Consider the following 17533-nt stretch of genomic DNA (forward strand, 5'->3'; position numbering starts at 1 on the left):
TGAGATAGTGACGCCGCATACACCTAACACAGCTGGGGCAGTGGATCACCCGCGAGACTTCACCCACAGACACACCTAAGACTCACCTGCACAGGTAAGAAGACGACGCTGCTGCTGCGAGCTGCTCTCCTTGTTTATACCGGATGTTTTTTTTTAATCTGTGCTGTACTTTGAACCACCATCCTATTTTACTTTCTGAAATGAGGAAAGTTCCAGGGAAATACAGTGTCAGGTTGGGTGTGAGGGGGGAAGAAGAAGAAGAAGAAGAAGAAGCAGAGAAACTGACTGCCTGTGCAGCACACATGAAAATATTTACTTATTTGTCTTCTTTTAACTTTAACTCTGTCAAAACTCTTTAACAAGAGTTTTAAGTTCCAGTGAAAATTAGGACTTTGTTTTTATAGTAACCCCCCCCCAAAAAAAACAACCCAACAAAACTGACTTTTCTTTCTAACATATCTGACTACAGCTGAGTTACTGTTGTGTTAATCAAGTGTGGAAAATCCTGATGGTATAAACTGCTATAATTTTTGGATAACCGGAAGTGAGTTATGCTCTACAAAATACTGGCTCTTGACTCCCTCATAATTGAACACACCTGGGGCTGAAAGTTGAACAGTTTCATAGGACGGAATAAAATATTTCTGCTTTTATAACAAAGTTTGTAAGTGGAGGAAATTGACAAAAAGCCTTTAACTGTGCGTATATCATATTGGGTGAATGGGTGTTGTGTTTTTTTTTTTTTGTGTTTTTTTTATATTGGTATTACAGCCTTGGTGTGATCCGAGTGTCATCCGGTTAGAGTAACTGGCCTTGTTTCTTTGGGTTGGGTCCTTGGCCCGGAAAGTTCTTGAGTTTTGATTGTATGGATAGTGTATGAGCCTTGTAATGCGGATGCAGTTGAAAGTGAAGTCTTCGTTCCTGTTGCATCATAAAGAGTCTTGACGTGTCCTGACTAAACAGGTTTTTGACAATGACTTGAGGCAGTTGATTAGACTTGTTGGCTGGAGGGAGATGATTAAAATGATGTGGAATTGGTTCAGTGATTTATTTTTTTTATTTTTTAAAAAAAAAGATTATGCAACTAGAGGATGTGTTGTGTCATACACTTTAAGTGTGATGTGAAGATTTGAATGTCAAGTTTGTCCTTGTCCTCCTGACTCTTCATATTCTAAAATGCTTTAGAACCTCATATCTAGGGAAGTGATAACTTATTGATCTCCTGATGATGGAGATTCTCAACATTGTGATTTGTTGTGGTGTATTTTCTGATTCCTAAAAAGACTAAGTTTAAGATTAATAATAGTATAGTAAAATTATGATGAATCACTATTTTGACTGTTAATTACTTTTTTTTTTTTTGAACAGTCTAAATGTGTCAAATTTACAATATTAAACTACTTAACATTTTTCTGTCAAACCTGTGTGCATTAAGTTATTTTTTTTTTTTATTCTTTCTTAAATTACCCCTAGAAATGGAAGACGACGTCGCTGCCCTGGTTGTTGACAATGGCTCCGGCATGTGCAAGGCTGGATTTGCCGGTGATGATGCCCCCCGTGCTGTGTTCCCATCCATTGTCGGTCGTCCTAGACACCAGGTAACAACCTGAAGCACCCGTCTGTGCACTTGTAAAACCGTCTGTACAGATGCAGTAAAGTTGTCTGTGTTTGCAGGGTGTGATGGTGGGAATGGGACAGAAGGACAGCTACGTGGGAGATGAGGCCCAGAGCAAGAGAGGCATCCTGACCCTGAAGTACCCCATTGAGCATGGCATTGTCACAAACTGGGACGACATGGAGAAGGTGAGGACATGGCTGTGATGCTCTTCAGGGGAGAGCTTGTCTTCTCATATCTGAGAATCACCACAGGAACTGATTGAAATGAGATCAGGAAGCACTTTGAGATTTCAAATGAGTGACCCACAAGGAAGCCTTTTTCTAGTTTATCTAACACCTGAGCATTGGTCAGGACACCCAGAATGTGCTGCCTGACAAAATACCCTTAAAGGTGACATAGAATGCTTGTATCACACATATGTTAGTTATGGAGGTCTACTTACATATATTAAATTGTTTTCATGATCAAAACCTCCTAATCGCTGAAAACGAGCCGATCAAAATATCTCCTCACTGAGGCTCTCGTCAGCCGCGCTGTTTCAGACCACATCCCTAGAATGTGGACTGTGTTGTGATTGGCCAGCCAACGAGAGCTTTCCCACTGTCCTGTGATTGGCCAGGTACCTGGAAGTGACGTAATAGATAGGCCAGCTCTCAGATACACAGCGCCCCCTCTGGCACGGTGGATGCTCTGCATCTCAGCAGCTACAACGAGAGTAGTTTTTCTTCTTCTGCGGTTGAATGTACGCAACCGGATGTACTAGTGACTAGTGCTGCACCAGGAGGTGCTACGGTGGTGAGGATTTTTGATGACGACATCAAATTAAGGAAGTGCCGATCCGCTTTGCAGAGCCCAGGAAAACAATACAACACTATTTTCTCAGCAACTGTTTGTTCTGAAACTTTAGGGTTTCATAAACGAGGTAATGACGCAGATACACACACAAACGCAGCGTTAATAGGAGCTTCCGGTCTGTGGGCTTTAAATCTTGTAACTGGAGTTTCCACATTACTTGTTGCTTATTTACATCAGCTACTTTTCAACTTATCCAAGCCTGTTGTATGTCTACTACTGAATCATGCATAAACAAAATGTAACCCAAAGTGTTGACATTGAATTAATGGGCAGATAAATGCTTGTTATGTGAACATTGCTGCTGTTCTCTAAACAGACTTCCTATCCCACAGATCTGGCATCACACCTTCTACAACGAGCTCAGAGTTGCTCCTGAGGAGCATCCTGTGCTGCTGACTGAGGCTCCACTTAACCCCAAAGCCAACAGAGAGAAGATGACTCAGGTGAGCAGTGACTGATCGCTTGAGATTGACAGCTGCATCGTCACTGAAACAAATGCAGTGAAACATGTTTTTAAATGGAGTTAATTGCTTTTCTGCACCAGAGACGTTTTTGTCCATTTTCTTAAACTTGGTTATTGGATCTGAGGAAAAGACATTGTGGAAATTCAGATTTTTCCATCAATGTATGAGGAAAGTCCAGCTTGTGTAGCTCATGATACTGTAATGAACATGACTAATTCCATTCATACACATGGAAGGATTGGCAGGCATATCTACTGTGACCATTCAGGATAAGTGCATCATGAACACCTGGATAGCTTGGTTTAGTTTGGTCTTTTTGGAACATCAATGACAAGTGACTTGTATTTGTTTTAGATCATGTTCGAGACCTTCAACTGTCCTGCCATGTATGTGGCCATCCAGGCTGTTCTGTCTCTGTATGCTTCTGGTCGTACCACAGGTGAGAAATCATCCAGAGATGCAAACATTTCTCAAACTCTTGGTTTTCCTTTTTGTCATTTTTTTTTTTTTCCTCTTGTCTTATAGGTATTGTGATGGACTCTGGTGATGGTGTCAGCCATACTGTGCCCATCTATGAGGGCTATGCTCTGCCTCATGCCATCATTCGTCTGGACTTGGCTGGCAGGGATCTGACTGACTACATGATGAAGATCCTCACCGAGCGTGGCTACAGCTTCACTACCACTGGTATTGCTGCTTTACAACCTTTATTATGACTTCAGATTTGTGTGTTTTCTAACAACAAGCTTTTTTTCTGAACTCCAGCTGAGCGTGAGATTGTGCGTGACATCAAGGAGAAGCTCAGCTATGTGGCTCTGGACTTTGAGCAGGAGATGCAGACCGCAGCTTCCTCCTCCTCCCTTGAGAAAAGCTACGAGCTCCCAGACGGACAGGTCATCACAATCGGCAATGAGCGATTCCGCTGCCCTGAGACGCTCTTCCAGCCATCATTCATTGGTTTGTAAATTAGCACATTTTAGATCGCTAAAGACATTTTGTGATGGGTGATTGAACTTGTGAGTATCACAGTTACGTTTTCACCAGACATTTAAACATGTTTGTCTGTCCAGGGATGGAGTCGGCTGGCGTTCATGAGACGACCTACAACAGCATCATGAAGTGTGACGTGGACATCCGTAAGGACCTGTATGCCAACACTGTGCTGTCCGGTGGTACGACCATGTTCCCTGGCATTGCTGACCGTATGCAGAAGGAGATCAGTGCCCTGGCACCACCCACCATGAAAATCAAGGTATGTTTTTGATTAGTGTTTGACTTTTCCCCATTTCCATACAAGACATGGGAATGTTCAGTGTGTGCCACTCAAGTGTGCTGATGGGCACAGTCCCATGATTCCTTGTACAAACATGGGAGGAGTTCTTTCAGCTGTGAGTCTTGGAAGCTTGATGTGGACTGGCAGTTTCGTTTTCCGTGTTTTTTAAATGAGTTGCAGCTGTATCGAACATAAAATGTGCACCATTTTTAATTTATTTATTTTTTCCCCCTCCCTTGCCATCAGATCATTGCTCCCCCAGAGAGAAAGTACTCTGTCTGGATCGGCGGGTCTATCCTGGCCTCCCTCTCCACCTTCCAGCAGATGTGGATCAGCAAACAGGAATATGACGAGTCCGGCCCCTCCATCGTCCACCGCAAGTGCTTCTAGATGTATGGGGCGTTGGCTCAAGTTTAACACGCTGTTCAAGTATTCATCTCCCTGGAAATGTCTCCCAATCTTGCACGAATGGACAAAAAGTAAAATGCTATTGAGAATATCCAGCAACTGATTAGGTGTTTCAGCTTGGTTGTTAAAGGCACTACTCTGCTCTATCTGACCCTGTCACTGTGACCTCAACAATAAAATGCCAAGATATGATTGTTTACAGCTTCTGGTGTTTGTTAGATTTAATGGGATTTACTGTACTTGCATTTTATACTTCTTCTGATGACAGACCGCATGTCCAGTTGTGAGGGAAACAAATGGCTAATGGGCTCATATGGTGATATCTTATAATTCGAACTGAATTCAGTTATAATTGTCTCCAAAGGTCTCTGTAATCAAGGGAAATTAGAACTCAGTTATCCGGGTTCCCTGCAAATTCAATATTTCTATATTGTACACGACCTTAATTGCAAACTTGTATTAAAACAAAAGTTTCACTTTAGAGTTCAGTATGGTGACAACAAAAACCTGTTCAACATTCCAGTAAGGATTCTAATGGGCCACTAACATCTGCCTGAGGGCAGGAGCTAAAACTGTTTCTTTTGAGATACCTGATTTCTGGGCGGTGAAGTTCACAGGGCAGTTTATTTTGTTTGCAGAGATGTTACCATACCACACCGGGACGCTGTTGCACAGGGAAAAAAAAACCTGTGTACTGAAAGAAAGTGTCATCACTTTCTGGCATAATGTTTTGCATGTTTGCCAAGCCAGGCTGAGAAGACACGAACATGTAAAGCGAGGTCTGAATTTGGTGTAATTTATAGTAATGAAGGGCAACCTTTCGTACCAACCTAACAATTTGACTGTTTTATGGACGGGAGATGTGACAAACAATCCCTTTTAGTTTCCACGTCAGCATTTTATGAAAGTTCACAAAATATACAGAACGGATACATGCAAAAATAATTTTACAAGCAAACAAATCAAGTGTTGCCACGCTGTACAAAAGTATTCAATTGCATCAGTTGTCAAAGCTTATTTTTTAGTCCTTCCAGTCATTCCTTTTTTATTAATGTGGAATTTTCCTAAAAATAAAGTTCTACAGAGAAAATCTCTCATTGTCAGCAAAATGTCTTTCTTTCAGCTGAATAATATGACCAGTTTTCCTGAAAATAGTTTTGAACATCCAGAACATTTTAGAATGTGTATAATGATAAAATAAATTAGGAATTGTTTCATTTATGATGAGATCATCAATTTTATTACATTACATTTAGAATGAAACTTGCCATAGGTTAGCAGTTGATCAGCCTTCTAATACCCTCTTCTACCCAATCCTTTTTTTTATTGAATACTCCTGTTATTCCATGTGTAGAAGTTATTTGGTGAAACATTATGCTTGTATAGCATTTCCCATGCCAGCAGAGGTTGCTTATGGAAGTTTGCTAATCTCACAGGTAACTTCAATTTTATAGTCATATTTTAACAGAAATTCAAGACCTCCAATTTTATTAAATATGGATTTAGGTAAAGTGTTCCAAATATTAACCATTTAACTTTGAAAGTGATAAACATTTGAAATGATGTACTTCCAGACTACCATTTCTTCTAGTGTTGCATAGAATGTCTTTCTTTCAGTAATGGCATTTGTTCCTCCAGATGAAATTGTGTAACATGTTTCTTGTATATTTCAGTAGGCATTCCCAGTGATAATGACACATAAACAGCTTGTGATATCCCCTCAGCTTTAGAAAGTAAAACTCCCATTCATTACATTACATTACATGTCATTTAGCAGACATTTTTATCCAAAGCGACTAACAATAAGCGCATTTAAAAATTTGGGAACAACGTGCTTGAAGTAAGTAAGAGCTTCAAGTAAGCCAAACTATAAAGTGCTAGTGCAATGTATAAGCAAGCATTCAATGATAGATCCCTCATCAACCACATATATTTTTTTGCTCCACTATTGGATCAAAGTGATTGTATTTCCCAAAGGAATACCATTTAGTTCACATGCCTTTAGTGGCAATAACACTGACTTCACCTTAGTGAAATCATCAATACATCTGACAGCTTTGATAACCTCATTCTTGTTTGATAGAAATATGTCATCAGCCAGCTGGGCTAATTTAAACTCTCTGTTTAAGACCACAATAACTTGGAACAAATCTTTTTGTACCACAATTACTTGTGTGACAAGAATGAATAAAAAGGGGCTACGTGGACATCCTTGTCTTATTCCACAACAAATATCAAATCTAGGAGTCATACCATAAGCCAGGCCAACAGAGCTATTACATCCTTTATACCAGGGTTAGTCAATTAAATTTAATTCATTCATTTACCCCCCGCGAGGATTAAGCGGCAGATAATGGATGGATGGATTACAATTATTTTATTGAAGTAGCATTGTCATTGTATCAATACATGCACTGTGTGAAGTCAAGGACTCAAACCAAATCAAATGAAGAAAGCTGTAATTCAATGCCATTTAACCAATATTTATTTTCAGTGCAACTTTGGAGGACTATATACAATAATAAATAATAGATAAAACAAATAAGGAAAAATAGATAACGTAAGTAAAAGGAAGGTAAATTGGACAGTCAACTGAGAACTATAAATAATAAGTACTTTCATAACAACAAGAATAATAATAATAATAAGTTAAAAATCAACTATATGTGTGCACAACTTTATTAGCATGTTGCTGGCCAGTAAATGAATGTGTTAAAATTATTTTTGACCGATCATATTTGGCTTTAAGATTCACTTATTTTTGGAGCCTAACTGCCGAATTTAGTGGGTAACTTTTATCAAATGTATTTTTAGGCTTGGTTTCGTAGTGGCGTTTCACATTCCCACTTTTAACCACTGCCCACCGTCTCAGAGCAGATAAGACAAAGCGGCTTCATACGGTGGCCGACAGGGGCAAATGCACAACGACGGAGGAACGAGCTGCATGTTCACTAACGCTGCAGATTGAAAAACAACAACAAAAACACACACAAACACAAACCCCAAAACACACGCAGGATAGAAAACACACACAAAATTCACGTTCATGAATATGCAGCTCGTTTCTCCTCCTGTATGTGTTCTTGGTCGTTGCAGTGTGTTTGCGAACATAAATGTCCATTTGAATTAAAAGCCCGCTTTTCTCTCTCTCATCTTCTCAATCCTTGTATTTCTCTCTTCCTGTCACTGCCACTGTCACAAGACTGCCAGCTGATTTCCGCGCCTCTATTCAATGAAGGCCCCCTACTCTAAGGACATAAGGACAAGTACTTCAAGAAGAGATCCAGAGATGAAGAGCTGTTCAGCAGAACCATCTCACACATCAAGACATCCAGGACCCTCCACATCATGTGTCAAATCCCAGTATTTTGCTGAATCAGTGCTACAGTTCTGTATCCAATCCAATCCAATCCAACTTTATTTGTTAAGCACTTTAAACAAACCACAGCGGACCAAAGTGCTGTACAGAATAAATAAAAGACATAAACGGCTTACAATAAATAAAAAAACATTAAAAAAAACAAACAATTAAATCAAATTCAAATTCAAATAAATAAAATAAATTAAAATCAACGTCTTATGAAGTGTCAAAGGCCAAAGAGAAAAGGTGGGTTTTAAGGAGGGTTTTAAAAACAGACAAAGACGAGGCCTGTCTTATGTGCAGAGGCAGATCATTCCAAAGTTTTGGAGCTGCGACAGTGAAGGCGTGATCCCCTCGGAGGTCCCGCTTTATTTTAGGCACAATCAGGAGCAGCTGATAAGCTGACCTGAGAGAGCAAGCGAGCGCATGAATATGGGTGAAGAAGCTCAGAGAGGTAGGGCGGGGCTAGGCCATTCAGGGATTTAAAAACAAATAAAATCATTTAAAAATCTATCCTGAAGTGGAGTGAGGCTAAAATGGGGGAAATGGCTGTAACCACTGGCAGTTTGTGTGAAATAATTCAATTCAATTCGATTCAATTGTATTTGTATAGCGCCAAATCATAACATACATTATCTCAAGGCACTGTACATAATCAACATGGAGGCATCAGTGGAGATCTCTGACAGAACCAGACTCAAAGATGTGCAGTCATCTGCCTCGACCGGTTGGGGTGAAAGGAAAATGGGGAGACAGAGGAGAGGTGGGGGACAGAATGAAAATGAAAATGAAAACAGACATACAATATCTGAATCTCCTTACAGCAGTAATCCTCTGCAACCACCAGAGGGTGATAGTCACACACAAGTGGCCAACAGCCATTTGGCATGTGGACCAAAATAACACAAGAAACAAAAACCTGTATCTGTGATGTAAGGCTGGACTCACCTGGTGGTGCAGTTGCCATGATGCCACTTGACTGGAGGAGTTTAATTTAACTGAGTTCCACCAAAAAACCTGAAAAATAACAAATAGGTTCACTGACTCTATTTAAAGTCCATGTGATCTACTTAATTAATTAAAAAAACAGATTTTCAGTTGAATTAACTGCAATTGCACCATGAATGTGTTGATTCACACTGTATTTGCAGTGATAAAGCACTTTCTCTTTCTTCTCCCACTGGCACCAAAGGTGTGGTAACATGTTGGTGTTCATACCAGTTTGGCAGTTTGACCTACAGTTCAGGGTTGCATTCAGAATACAAATCAATCATTGATGGCAAATCTTGGCAAAGAAGAACAAGATGATATGTAACTAAATCAGCCAAATGGTTTTTCCCTGAACCCAAGAAAACTGTATCCATTAACTCAGATTTAAGCATGAAATCCCAACCTGAGCCTGTCAAGGCAAGTTCAAAGTAATATTTTGGAATGTAGGTGTGTAGCTCCAAATATAATTTTATATTTAATATCCATGTGCATATTTAAACTGCATGTGAGTACAACAAGTACTGACCATGGTTATGCAGCGACAGGTTAACACAGACTTAAACTACATCAGGTTGTGTGCTGACAAACAAGATTGTCTGTTGAGTTCAGGTTAGCAATGACTCTTGTTCCTGTCTGATGTAAGTGATGCATGAGCATTATGTTCATGTAACCTGTTGATAACTATTTCTTAGCAATGGTGGTCTCACTGATTTACATGGAAGTCCCTAATGATCGGGGGGTTCCAAAAGGGAGTGTTTTGATGTTGTTTCTATGTCTCAATAGTGTTACGTTATTTGGTTTTATTTTGTAGTTGAAAGTTGCTAATTTATTGCAAATTTGTACATCTGCTCTAGTTTTCTAGTTCACTGCCCCTTAATTACGACCCATAATTAAGTAATTAAGGGGCCGTCCACATGCAAACGGATTTAGGTGAACATGCATACTTTTTTTTGCCAGACAGGCGTCCCGTCCACACGGAGACGGCATTTTAGGGGACCTGAAACTGTATTTTTTGAAAATGGCTCAAATGCCGGCCTCACGTTTCTGTGTAGACAGCGAATACAATACTTTAGGGAAACAATGACATCATACGCCCAGCTCTTTCTCTGCTGTCATTCATTGTCTTGTGTTTGGAGATTGTTTGACTGTTACCAACTACTGTCAATGAAAAAGCGTCAAAAAGTAAAGTGTCGTAAAATAAAGAGAAGAGAAAACAAAACCTATTTTTACTTGAATTTACAAAACAGATCAGTTATTGTTCCACAAGTCGACTGCACTGAACATCCACAGCTCGTCTGTGACTCTGTTTATGTGTGCTGTGTGTGTGTGTGTGTGTGTGTGTCCGACTCAGAATTGTGCATTCACATTAAGTATTTTGGTTTATGACAGAAAGTCCCTAGATTTGTCACTAGTCACCTTTTTAAAATAAAAAATAAATTGTCTGGGTCTATAAAGTTGCTAAATATGCGCATGAAAATGGCAAGAACTGTAACATTATTTCCCTTTCTTTCCCCTGGCTTGGTTCATTCTGTCGCCATTAATGTTATGTGTTTTTTTTTTTACTGCCGCTCCAAGGTTACAAAAAACAAAAGTGACACAGGTTTGGTGTAAATAACACAACTATAATTAATGCAATTTATACAGTACAGTTGCACCAATAATACTCTGAGTTGGTGGGAGGGAGGCCCAAACTCAAATTCTGCTTAGGGCTCCATAAAGGCTTGGGCCGGCACTGGAAAGAAAACAAAGAAAGAAAAAAAAAGAATTCTAAAAATGATACTTTGACCAGTAGGAGGTAACTTAATACATTGTCTAGTTGTTTTCCCTGCCTTCATTTATATCCTGTTCTTTTAGAGCTTATTGCTAATAGAAACAACTCAATCGGTGCCAATGAACTGAAGCTGACATCAGCAGTAGCTTGCCAACCGTGTCCATGAACGACTTCTCACCTGGCTCTCATCTAATTAGCATCAGTGTGTTCAGGTGTGTTCAGGTGTGTTGCTCTGCATACACTGTCATTGAGGAGGGCAGCAGGTGATTTGACTGAACCGTTTCCTCGTTTTTATTCACAAACACACTCACTCAAATACCGACTTACTGAAGAAGAAGAAGAGGAAGCAGCGGACAACCGCATGTAAACCTAAGCTCCGGGATGTTGACGATCGCGCACAGTGAAGAATCAAGCAATTACCGTTTTCAATGGTAAGAACATGCGCTCTTGTTGCGCAGAATTTGCGTTTTTATATTTATTGTTTATGTACTCGAACATTTTAGTACTCGAAACATATTTCATACATATTCCAAATCAAGAGAGCCATAACTTTAATTCGGTATGGATATTTTACATGAATGCTGCGCAGAGACGATGAAATAAGCGTTATACAGGTTCCTGTCTTGTACTTGCCTGTTGTAATGGATCACTGAAAAGAATGGCAGCTACTGAATTTAAGAGACGTTCATATTATTATGTTAAAACTGGTTTAGAAACCTATTTCTCTGGAATATTCCAGGTGCTGTGGAAAAACACAACCTTTTTACTCTAGCCTAGATTAATGACTTTTTACATCATTTACTTTTTCAAGGGCTTAAAACGTAACACTTTGTTTTTATTTTTTTTTATACATTTGCCCATAAGATATCATTTTCACAAATAAACCAAACTCACCACACTGCTAACATCTTGTGTCAAACCTTCATCCCCAGGTGGGCTGCTCCTTTTGATCATTTTATCATTTTGATAAAGGAATATTACTTTTATTTAGCTTTTTCTTGAAGTGTTCAGTGGTGTTTGATCTGTAGAAAGCTCTTCAACTCACATGTCACTAACTGTATCCCAACTTGATGTTGACTGCAATGTTTTGGCAGTGTGGGTGCAGCTGCTTTGCATATTACATCAGACAGACGGTATTGTATTGATCTATTGACAAATTGCATGGTCACAACGGGAAATGTCAGTGAAGCACACAGTTGCACAGAGAAACAGGAAGCCATGTTGTTTTGCATGTCATTTGCCTTTTTATAAATAATATGTGAATGCAAATAATGTCAGTCAGATGCAAGACCCTCTTATCATAACACACATGCAAACTTTAAATGAAAAACAAGTGTGATCCTGAGCAGGAATATTTTGTCCTTTTAATGACGCATCCATCAGGTTATTTTGTTTTATCTTTCTTAAAATGGAAAATTCAATGTCTTGTGCAACATTTTTACTTGGCCAACTAGATTTTAGTTTTGTCTTAAAGGTCCAGTGTGTTGGGGGGCATTTTCATTATTTTCCTTTTTATTACCTTTTTAAAATCAAGACCAGTTGTGTTTCCATTACCACCAGAGAATGTCCTCTTCCATGTTGTATGACATGTTCGTTAGCAAAAGGTATTCAGTTGGTTGCAATGTTTTTGTTTGAGACGAAAATGCAAAACAATGACACAAGTATGTGGACAATAAAAGATAAGAATCCTTTTTTTATCCCACATGGGACAAATAAAACTGCAGCATTATGTGATAACACCAAGGAACAGGACTATGCACATATTTATCAGTCACTTTATCCCGTCCAGCCACACTATCACTTGAAGTTGATTTGCACCTGAGTAGAGTGAATTCTGTTCCCTTGCAGTGTATTACTAATGTCTCTTCTTCTGCAGAGTGAGCTTGGACAGCATGTGAGGTTGTAGGAGGAGCTTCATCATTTCATCCCGATCGATCTTCACTACTGAAGGTGCAGCACCCTCCATCTTTGGAGCATCACTTCATCTCCTTGCTACTTCCCATCCCCTTTAGGTATGAATCCTTATGGAGACACAGACCAGGACTCTCATCCACGCGATGATGATGATGATGCTGCTTCGCTTCCCTGTTCAGACCTCGGCCTTGACAATGATACCCATTCTCCATCCTTCTCCAGTTCACCGTGTCCTCCAGTAATTTTGACAGGTCATACCTCCTCTCCTTCAACCCCTCACCTTGCTCCCACCACCACACTGACTTCCTCCCAGGTCTCTGTCATCATTCCGTCACCAGAACTCCACCAATCTCCCCTCCCACCTCAGTTCTTCGAGGACACCTGCCCAGACCTGGAGTGCTCCATCTGCTTCAGTGAATTCAATAATGTCTTCCGCTGTCCCAAGATGCTTCACTGCAAGCACACATTTTGTCTGGAGTGCCTGGCACGCATCAACGTCAAGTCGGCCGAGCCCAGCAACATCCTGTGCCCACTGTGCCGCGGCCTCACCCCGCTGCCCTCCCTGGGTCTGCCCAGGCTACCCACAGACTCCGATGTCCTGTCATACCTGCCGTCCGCCATGCAGAGGGTCTACAGCATCCGCTTCCTCCGCAAAAAAGGGAAGCTGGAAGTCAAAAGGTCAGCACCTTGATGGAAAAATTAGTGTGTTCTTACTGTGACTGTTGTACTTTGTACTTTTTAAAAGTAAAATCTAATCATTGTTTCCCCATCCAATCCAACCAGATCTGGTTGAAATAAATGACATCGCTGTTTCAGATCAGATCGGTGTCAGTGCTGATGAACCTTGTCACATTTTCACACTTCTGAGTTAATCATTTACTTGTTAATCATTCACAGATTTTATGGGTTAATTTGTCTGATGGGATTCTTCAATTGTCTTCAGGTCATCTGGAAGTCACCAGCATTGGAGTCAGAGGACGCAGAGGTCTGCAAACCCTTCTCTGCATGTTGGGCTTCCCAGCCCACCTGTCGAGAGCCACAGTGGGGCAGGTGGCATGGGGGGTGCTCTCTTTAGACTGACAGGCCAACCGGCATGCCGAGCCTTCCTCCTGACATCCGTGGTGATGATGATGTTGCTCCTGACTGGCATCGTCATCTTTCTGCTCACCTACACAAGTGAAAATGACCCACAATAACTGAGTGTGACAGTTGACTGCTAAATTAGTCACCTGCTGCAGCAATACAGCAGCTGTGCTCAGGTACTGCCAGAAGTGGGAAATAGTTGAACCATGTTAAGAAACAGATCTACTCAACTGCTGATGAACAGCATCTCAGATGTCAGCCAGTGGTAACAGGCTGACATCTGTAGGTCATGTCAAGGCAACAGAGCCAAGTAATGTTCCTGTCACTTTGGACCTGGACTGAGGCCCATCAGCATGTCTTATAGACCTGCCAGCAGGTAGCGCTGTCACTGCAGCACTTTAAACAAAAGGACTGAACGTTTGTTATGTTTTAAATCCTGAGTCATGAAAGAGTTGTTTACATCAGCCAGTTTTCTGTTGGGAAACAGGAGCCATGCTGCAGTCTGACAGACATAAACTGTAAAGAACTAGTATACCCACATTAGGGCTCAGCTCAGACGTTTACTAAAAAAACATGTTTGTTCTCTGCTTAAAATATCTTTCAAAATGTCATACATTAAAGACTATGTTACAAATAGAAAGGGAGAAAAATGGGTATTTTATGTCAATACTAATATCCAGTTTTATGTTGTGTTTTAAGGCTCAGACATGTTTTACTGTATAATAAATTTTATATTTTTATGTAACTTATCAATATGTTAAACTTAAATAAATTCCTTTTTTGAATTATAGTTTTGTGTTTTTTTTTGTTTCGTTTGAATGGTCTTAATGAGGTACTGAGTCAAAGTTGATTGTGCTGTGAGCATCCCCTATGCACAGAACAGCCTCTTTACTTGCCATATAAAATCAACATCAGCTCAAGTGTATAATAGCTTTAGAATATGTCTACTTATTTTTTCTCACCATTTGACAGTCTTATTCATGTATAAAGGAGATGCAGTGCAAATGTGTAATTTTGTGACTTTGAAGTCCTTCGTTCTGATTAACCCAAGAGACACAACACTGCCAAACCAGGCATCATTACATCAGGAGAAGGAGGGGGGTAGAGAAAAGCCATCGCTGCTACTCTGACTTGTTACACTAGCAGAAACCACCGTACATGAATTGTGAAAAGGTGAAAGATAGAGGCCCTTTCTCAATACTCAAGTATGCAAGGATGTACGTACGTACTTGAGAAGTACACCTGAGTACATACTTGCCAAGTAAAGGGAGTACACCATGGATGTATTATAAGAACTGTAGAGTGCACCGCCCCCTTGAAGACAATTTTGTCATGGTGGCCACTCCCGGTACTGCAACAAAAAATACTCATGGGCCCAATTTTCCCATTGATCACAATAGTAAAAGAGACACATCGAGACATGGACACAGGCTTTTATAGATCTTTATATTTCACATTTGTAAAACCTCCCTAAAGGCCATAAAAAGCTCAGAAAAATCTGTGAACGAGCACAGCAAAAGCGCGGTCATGTGGCGTCTCGGGAACGGCTAATGTCAGGGAAGCATACGATGTGAAAACTTTATGAGAAATGTGAATAAATGAAGGCAATTAGGAGTTTTCTTTTACATTTTTAAAATATAACGACAAAGCAGGTTTTAGTTATTTATTTAAAAAGTTTCTGACTTCCGCGTTCATTGCCATGATCATCCATCAGCTGTGATACAGCCCAAATTCCTTTATCCAAACAGGTCCCTAAAAACAATGACTTACGATTGGTCAGAACATATCTATTACTCCACAAGGGTGAATTGTGAGGAGTAAAGTTGTGATTAAATAACAATTTCCAGTAAAGGAGAACTTGCTGGTGATAGTCCAAAATAATAGTCATGTTAGCTTCCATAGCATAGTCGTGGTCTCCGGCCTGCTCTACAACATCCAGCATTACCTTTAAACTGCTCCACAATGTTTCCACCAGGTATTATCAGTTTAGCAGGCTTCACTACGTTATTTGTATTCATTTTAAGTAGTGCTGTCTGTTGAACGCGTTATTAACGGCGTTAACGCAAACCCATTTTAAAGGCGGCAAATTTTTTTTGCGAGATTAACATTCTTTTTGGCCTAGCAAACTGTAGTTTTTTTAACATGCTGTTGCAACAATTAGTAATGTTAGAAAAACTACAACACCACACTTTGGGACAAGTTTGATGCAGCCTCCGATTCAAGTTGCCGTTCAACACGCCATCTTGCCGGAAGTCCAGTCAGTAAGTTTTTTGGGATATGCGCTGGGTGAACAACTCCATAGGAATGAACAGAGCCAAAGGGTCGGTGCTCTATCCAGTTCTTATAAAATTGGATTATTGACCCATTTCTGACTCCATATTACATAACTCGGTAAGAAGTGAAGCTTGAGACAGTGAGACTCTCACAGGGCAGCGAGTGCAGTGCATTTTGGGAGTTGTTGTCATTCATCTACATGAGCCAAAAAAAACTTTTTCTGCCTTTCTCGGCCAAGAAAGCACTTGCTTCAAATATTATTTCACATTTCTACTACATAGATGACCGAGTTTTAATAGACATTCATCTTTCCAACGGTGAAATATTCCTTTAAGTGGGTGAGTCTTTTGTAAATTGGCTAAAATCAGTTATGGATAATTCATGAATCATTTATCTAGGAATCTTAAAACCACACAAGTGAAAGGCTCTTCCATACACTACTGCAAACCCTTTACACCAGCAACTGAACGTGCTGCCACACAATGGACCAATCCTGACCAAATGTGTCTAACATTCATACATGATTTGATGGTGCAGACACAGGGAGGTTCCTGATGAGGAATCAAATCCACCACCTTCTTGCTGTGAGGCAACAGTGCTAACCACTAAGTCACTGTGCATCTTTACCATACATAGAAACATCATGAGATAATGTTTACATAACATGGCAAAAATTAGTTTGGAAAAACCTGAGTGTAAACACAATGTTGAGTCAGCAGAGTTTATTTCTTTTTTTAAAATCATGATAAAATCTTGACACGAGCTGCACCTTAAGAATCCAGGAGGTGGAGCTGTGGCATCAACAAATAAAGTAAGTAGAAGAGATGGCTCCTTGGAGAGATCAGAGGATAATCTTTTACAACAATAATATGTTGTAAATAAATAACAACATAAGTCAATTTGTTTTTAAGTAATAGAGTAAGTTTGGTTTATAAATATAAAATATAATAAATGTCTCTAATTCAGTGACAGTTTTGATCCAGAAAGTGAGACTTCCTTCACTGTATTGTGAGTTGATAAAAACTTTTAAAATGATCAGTGACTTTACCCCAAAATAAGGTATAAAATGCCCTTTGTTCCACCGGGGTACTCAGCTACTATGCATGCACAAAGTTTCACCAAACAAACTGCTCAATCCAGAGTTGTGATCCTTCAAATGAGGCATTGGCTTCTCACACCACAGCACTAGAACAAATAGATTTATGTAGTTCTGTCTCTTAGCTTTAAATCGTCCTCTTCCATACTTCCATGCCAAATCTATCAGTCACAAATAAGATGAAACAGTCATGAACCTCAACTGCAGCAACAAGACACAGGATTATCTGGTTTTTGGAGCAGATTATTGGTTTCTGGGAGAAATAGATGAAATATGTGTCATACACCACCATATTTGGTGTAACAGTCTTTTCAATTCAAATTATGTAGAATTTGATCTACAATAACTGTGTGTACATGAGCAGATTTTATTCACCCTGATTAAAATCAATGACTGGAAATTCACTGTTTAAATTGATGTGTATTT

General features: G+C 39.9%; 2 protein-coding genes across 2 annotated transcripts; both read left to right on the forward strand.

Moving 5' to 3' along the window:
- On the forward strand, positions 1-4819 carry LOC122769161 (actin, non-muscle 6.2). Its single transcript, XM_044025484.1, has 9 exons — positions 1-94; positions 1474-1598; positions 1675-1803; positions 2806-2916; positions 3292-3376; positions 3463-3624; positions 3703-3894; positions 4008-4189; positions 4457-4819. Exons 2-9 carry the CDS (start codon positions 1476-1478, stop codon positions 4598-4600), a joined length of 1128 nt encoding a protein of 375 aa, XP_043881419.1. The 5' UTR covers positions 1-94; positions 1474-1475; the 3' UTR covers positions 4601-4819.
- Positions 4820-10928: 6109 nt separating this feature from the next.
- LOC122769949 (RING finger protein 225) lies at positions 10929-14438 on the forward strand. Its single transcript, XM_044026868.1, has 3 exons — positions 10929-11171; positions 12617-13332; positions 13598-14438. The coding sequence occupies exons 2-3, from the start codon at positions 12755-12757 to the stop codon at positions 13848-13850; spliced, it is 831 nt and encodes a 276-aa protein (XP_043882803.1). The 5' UTR covers positions 10929-11171; positions 12617-12754; the 3' UTR covers positions 13851-14438.
- The last annotated feature ends 3095 nt before the right edge of the window (positions 14439-17533 follow it).

The sequence above is a fragment of the Solea senegalensis genome, linkage group LG5 (genome assembly GCF_019176455.1).
Source record: "Solea senegalensis isolate Sse05_10M linkage group LG5, IFAPA_SoseM_1, whole genome shotgun sequence".
Lineage (NCBI taxonomy): Eukaryota > Metazoa > Chordata > Actinopteri > Pleuronectiformes > Soleidae > Solea > Solea senegalensis.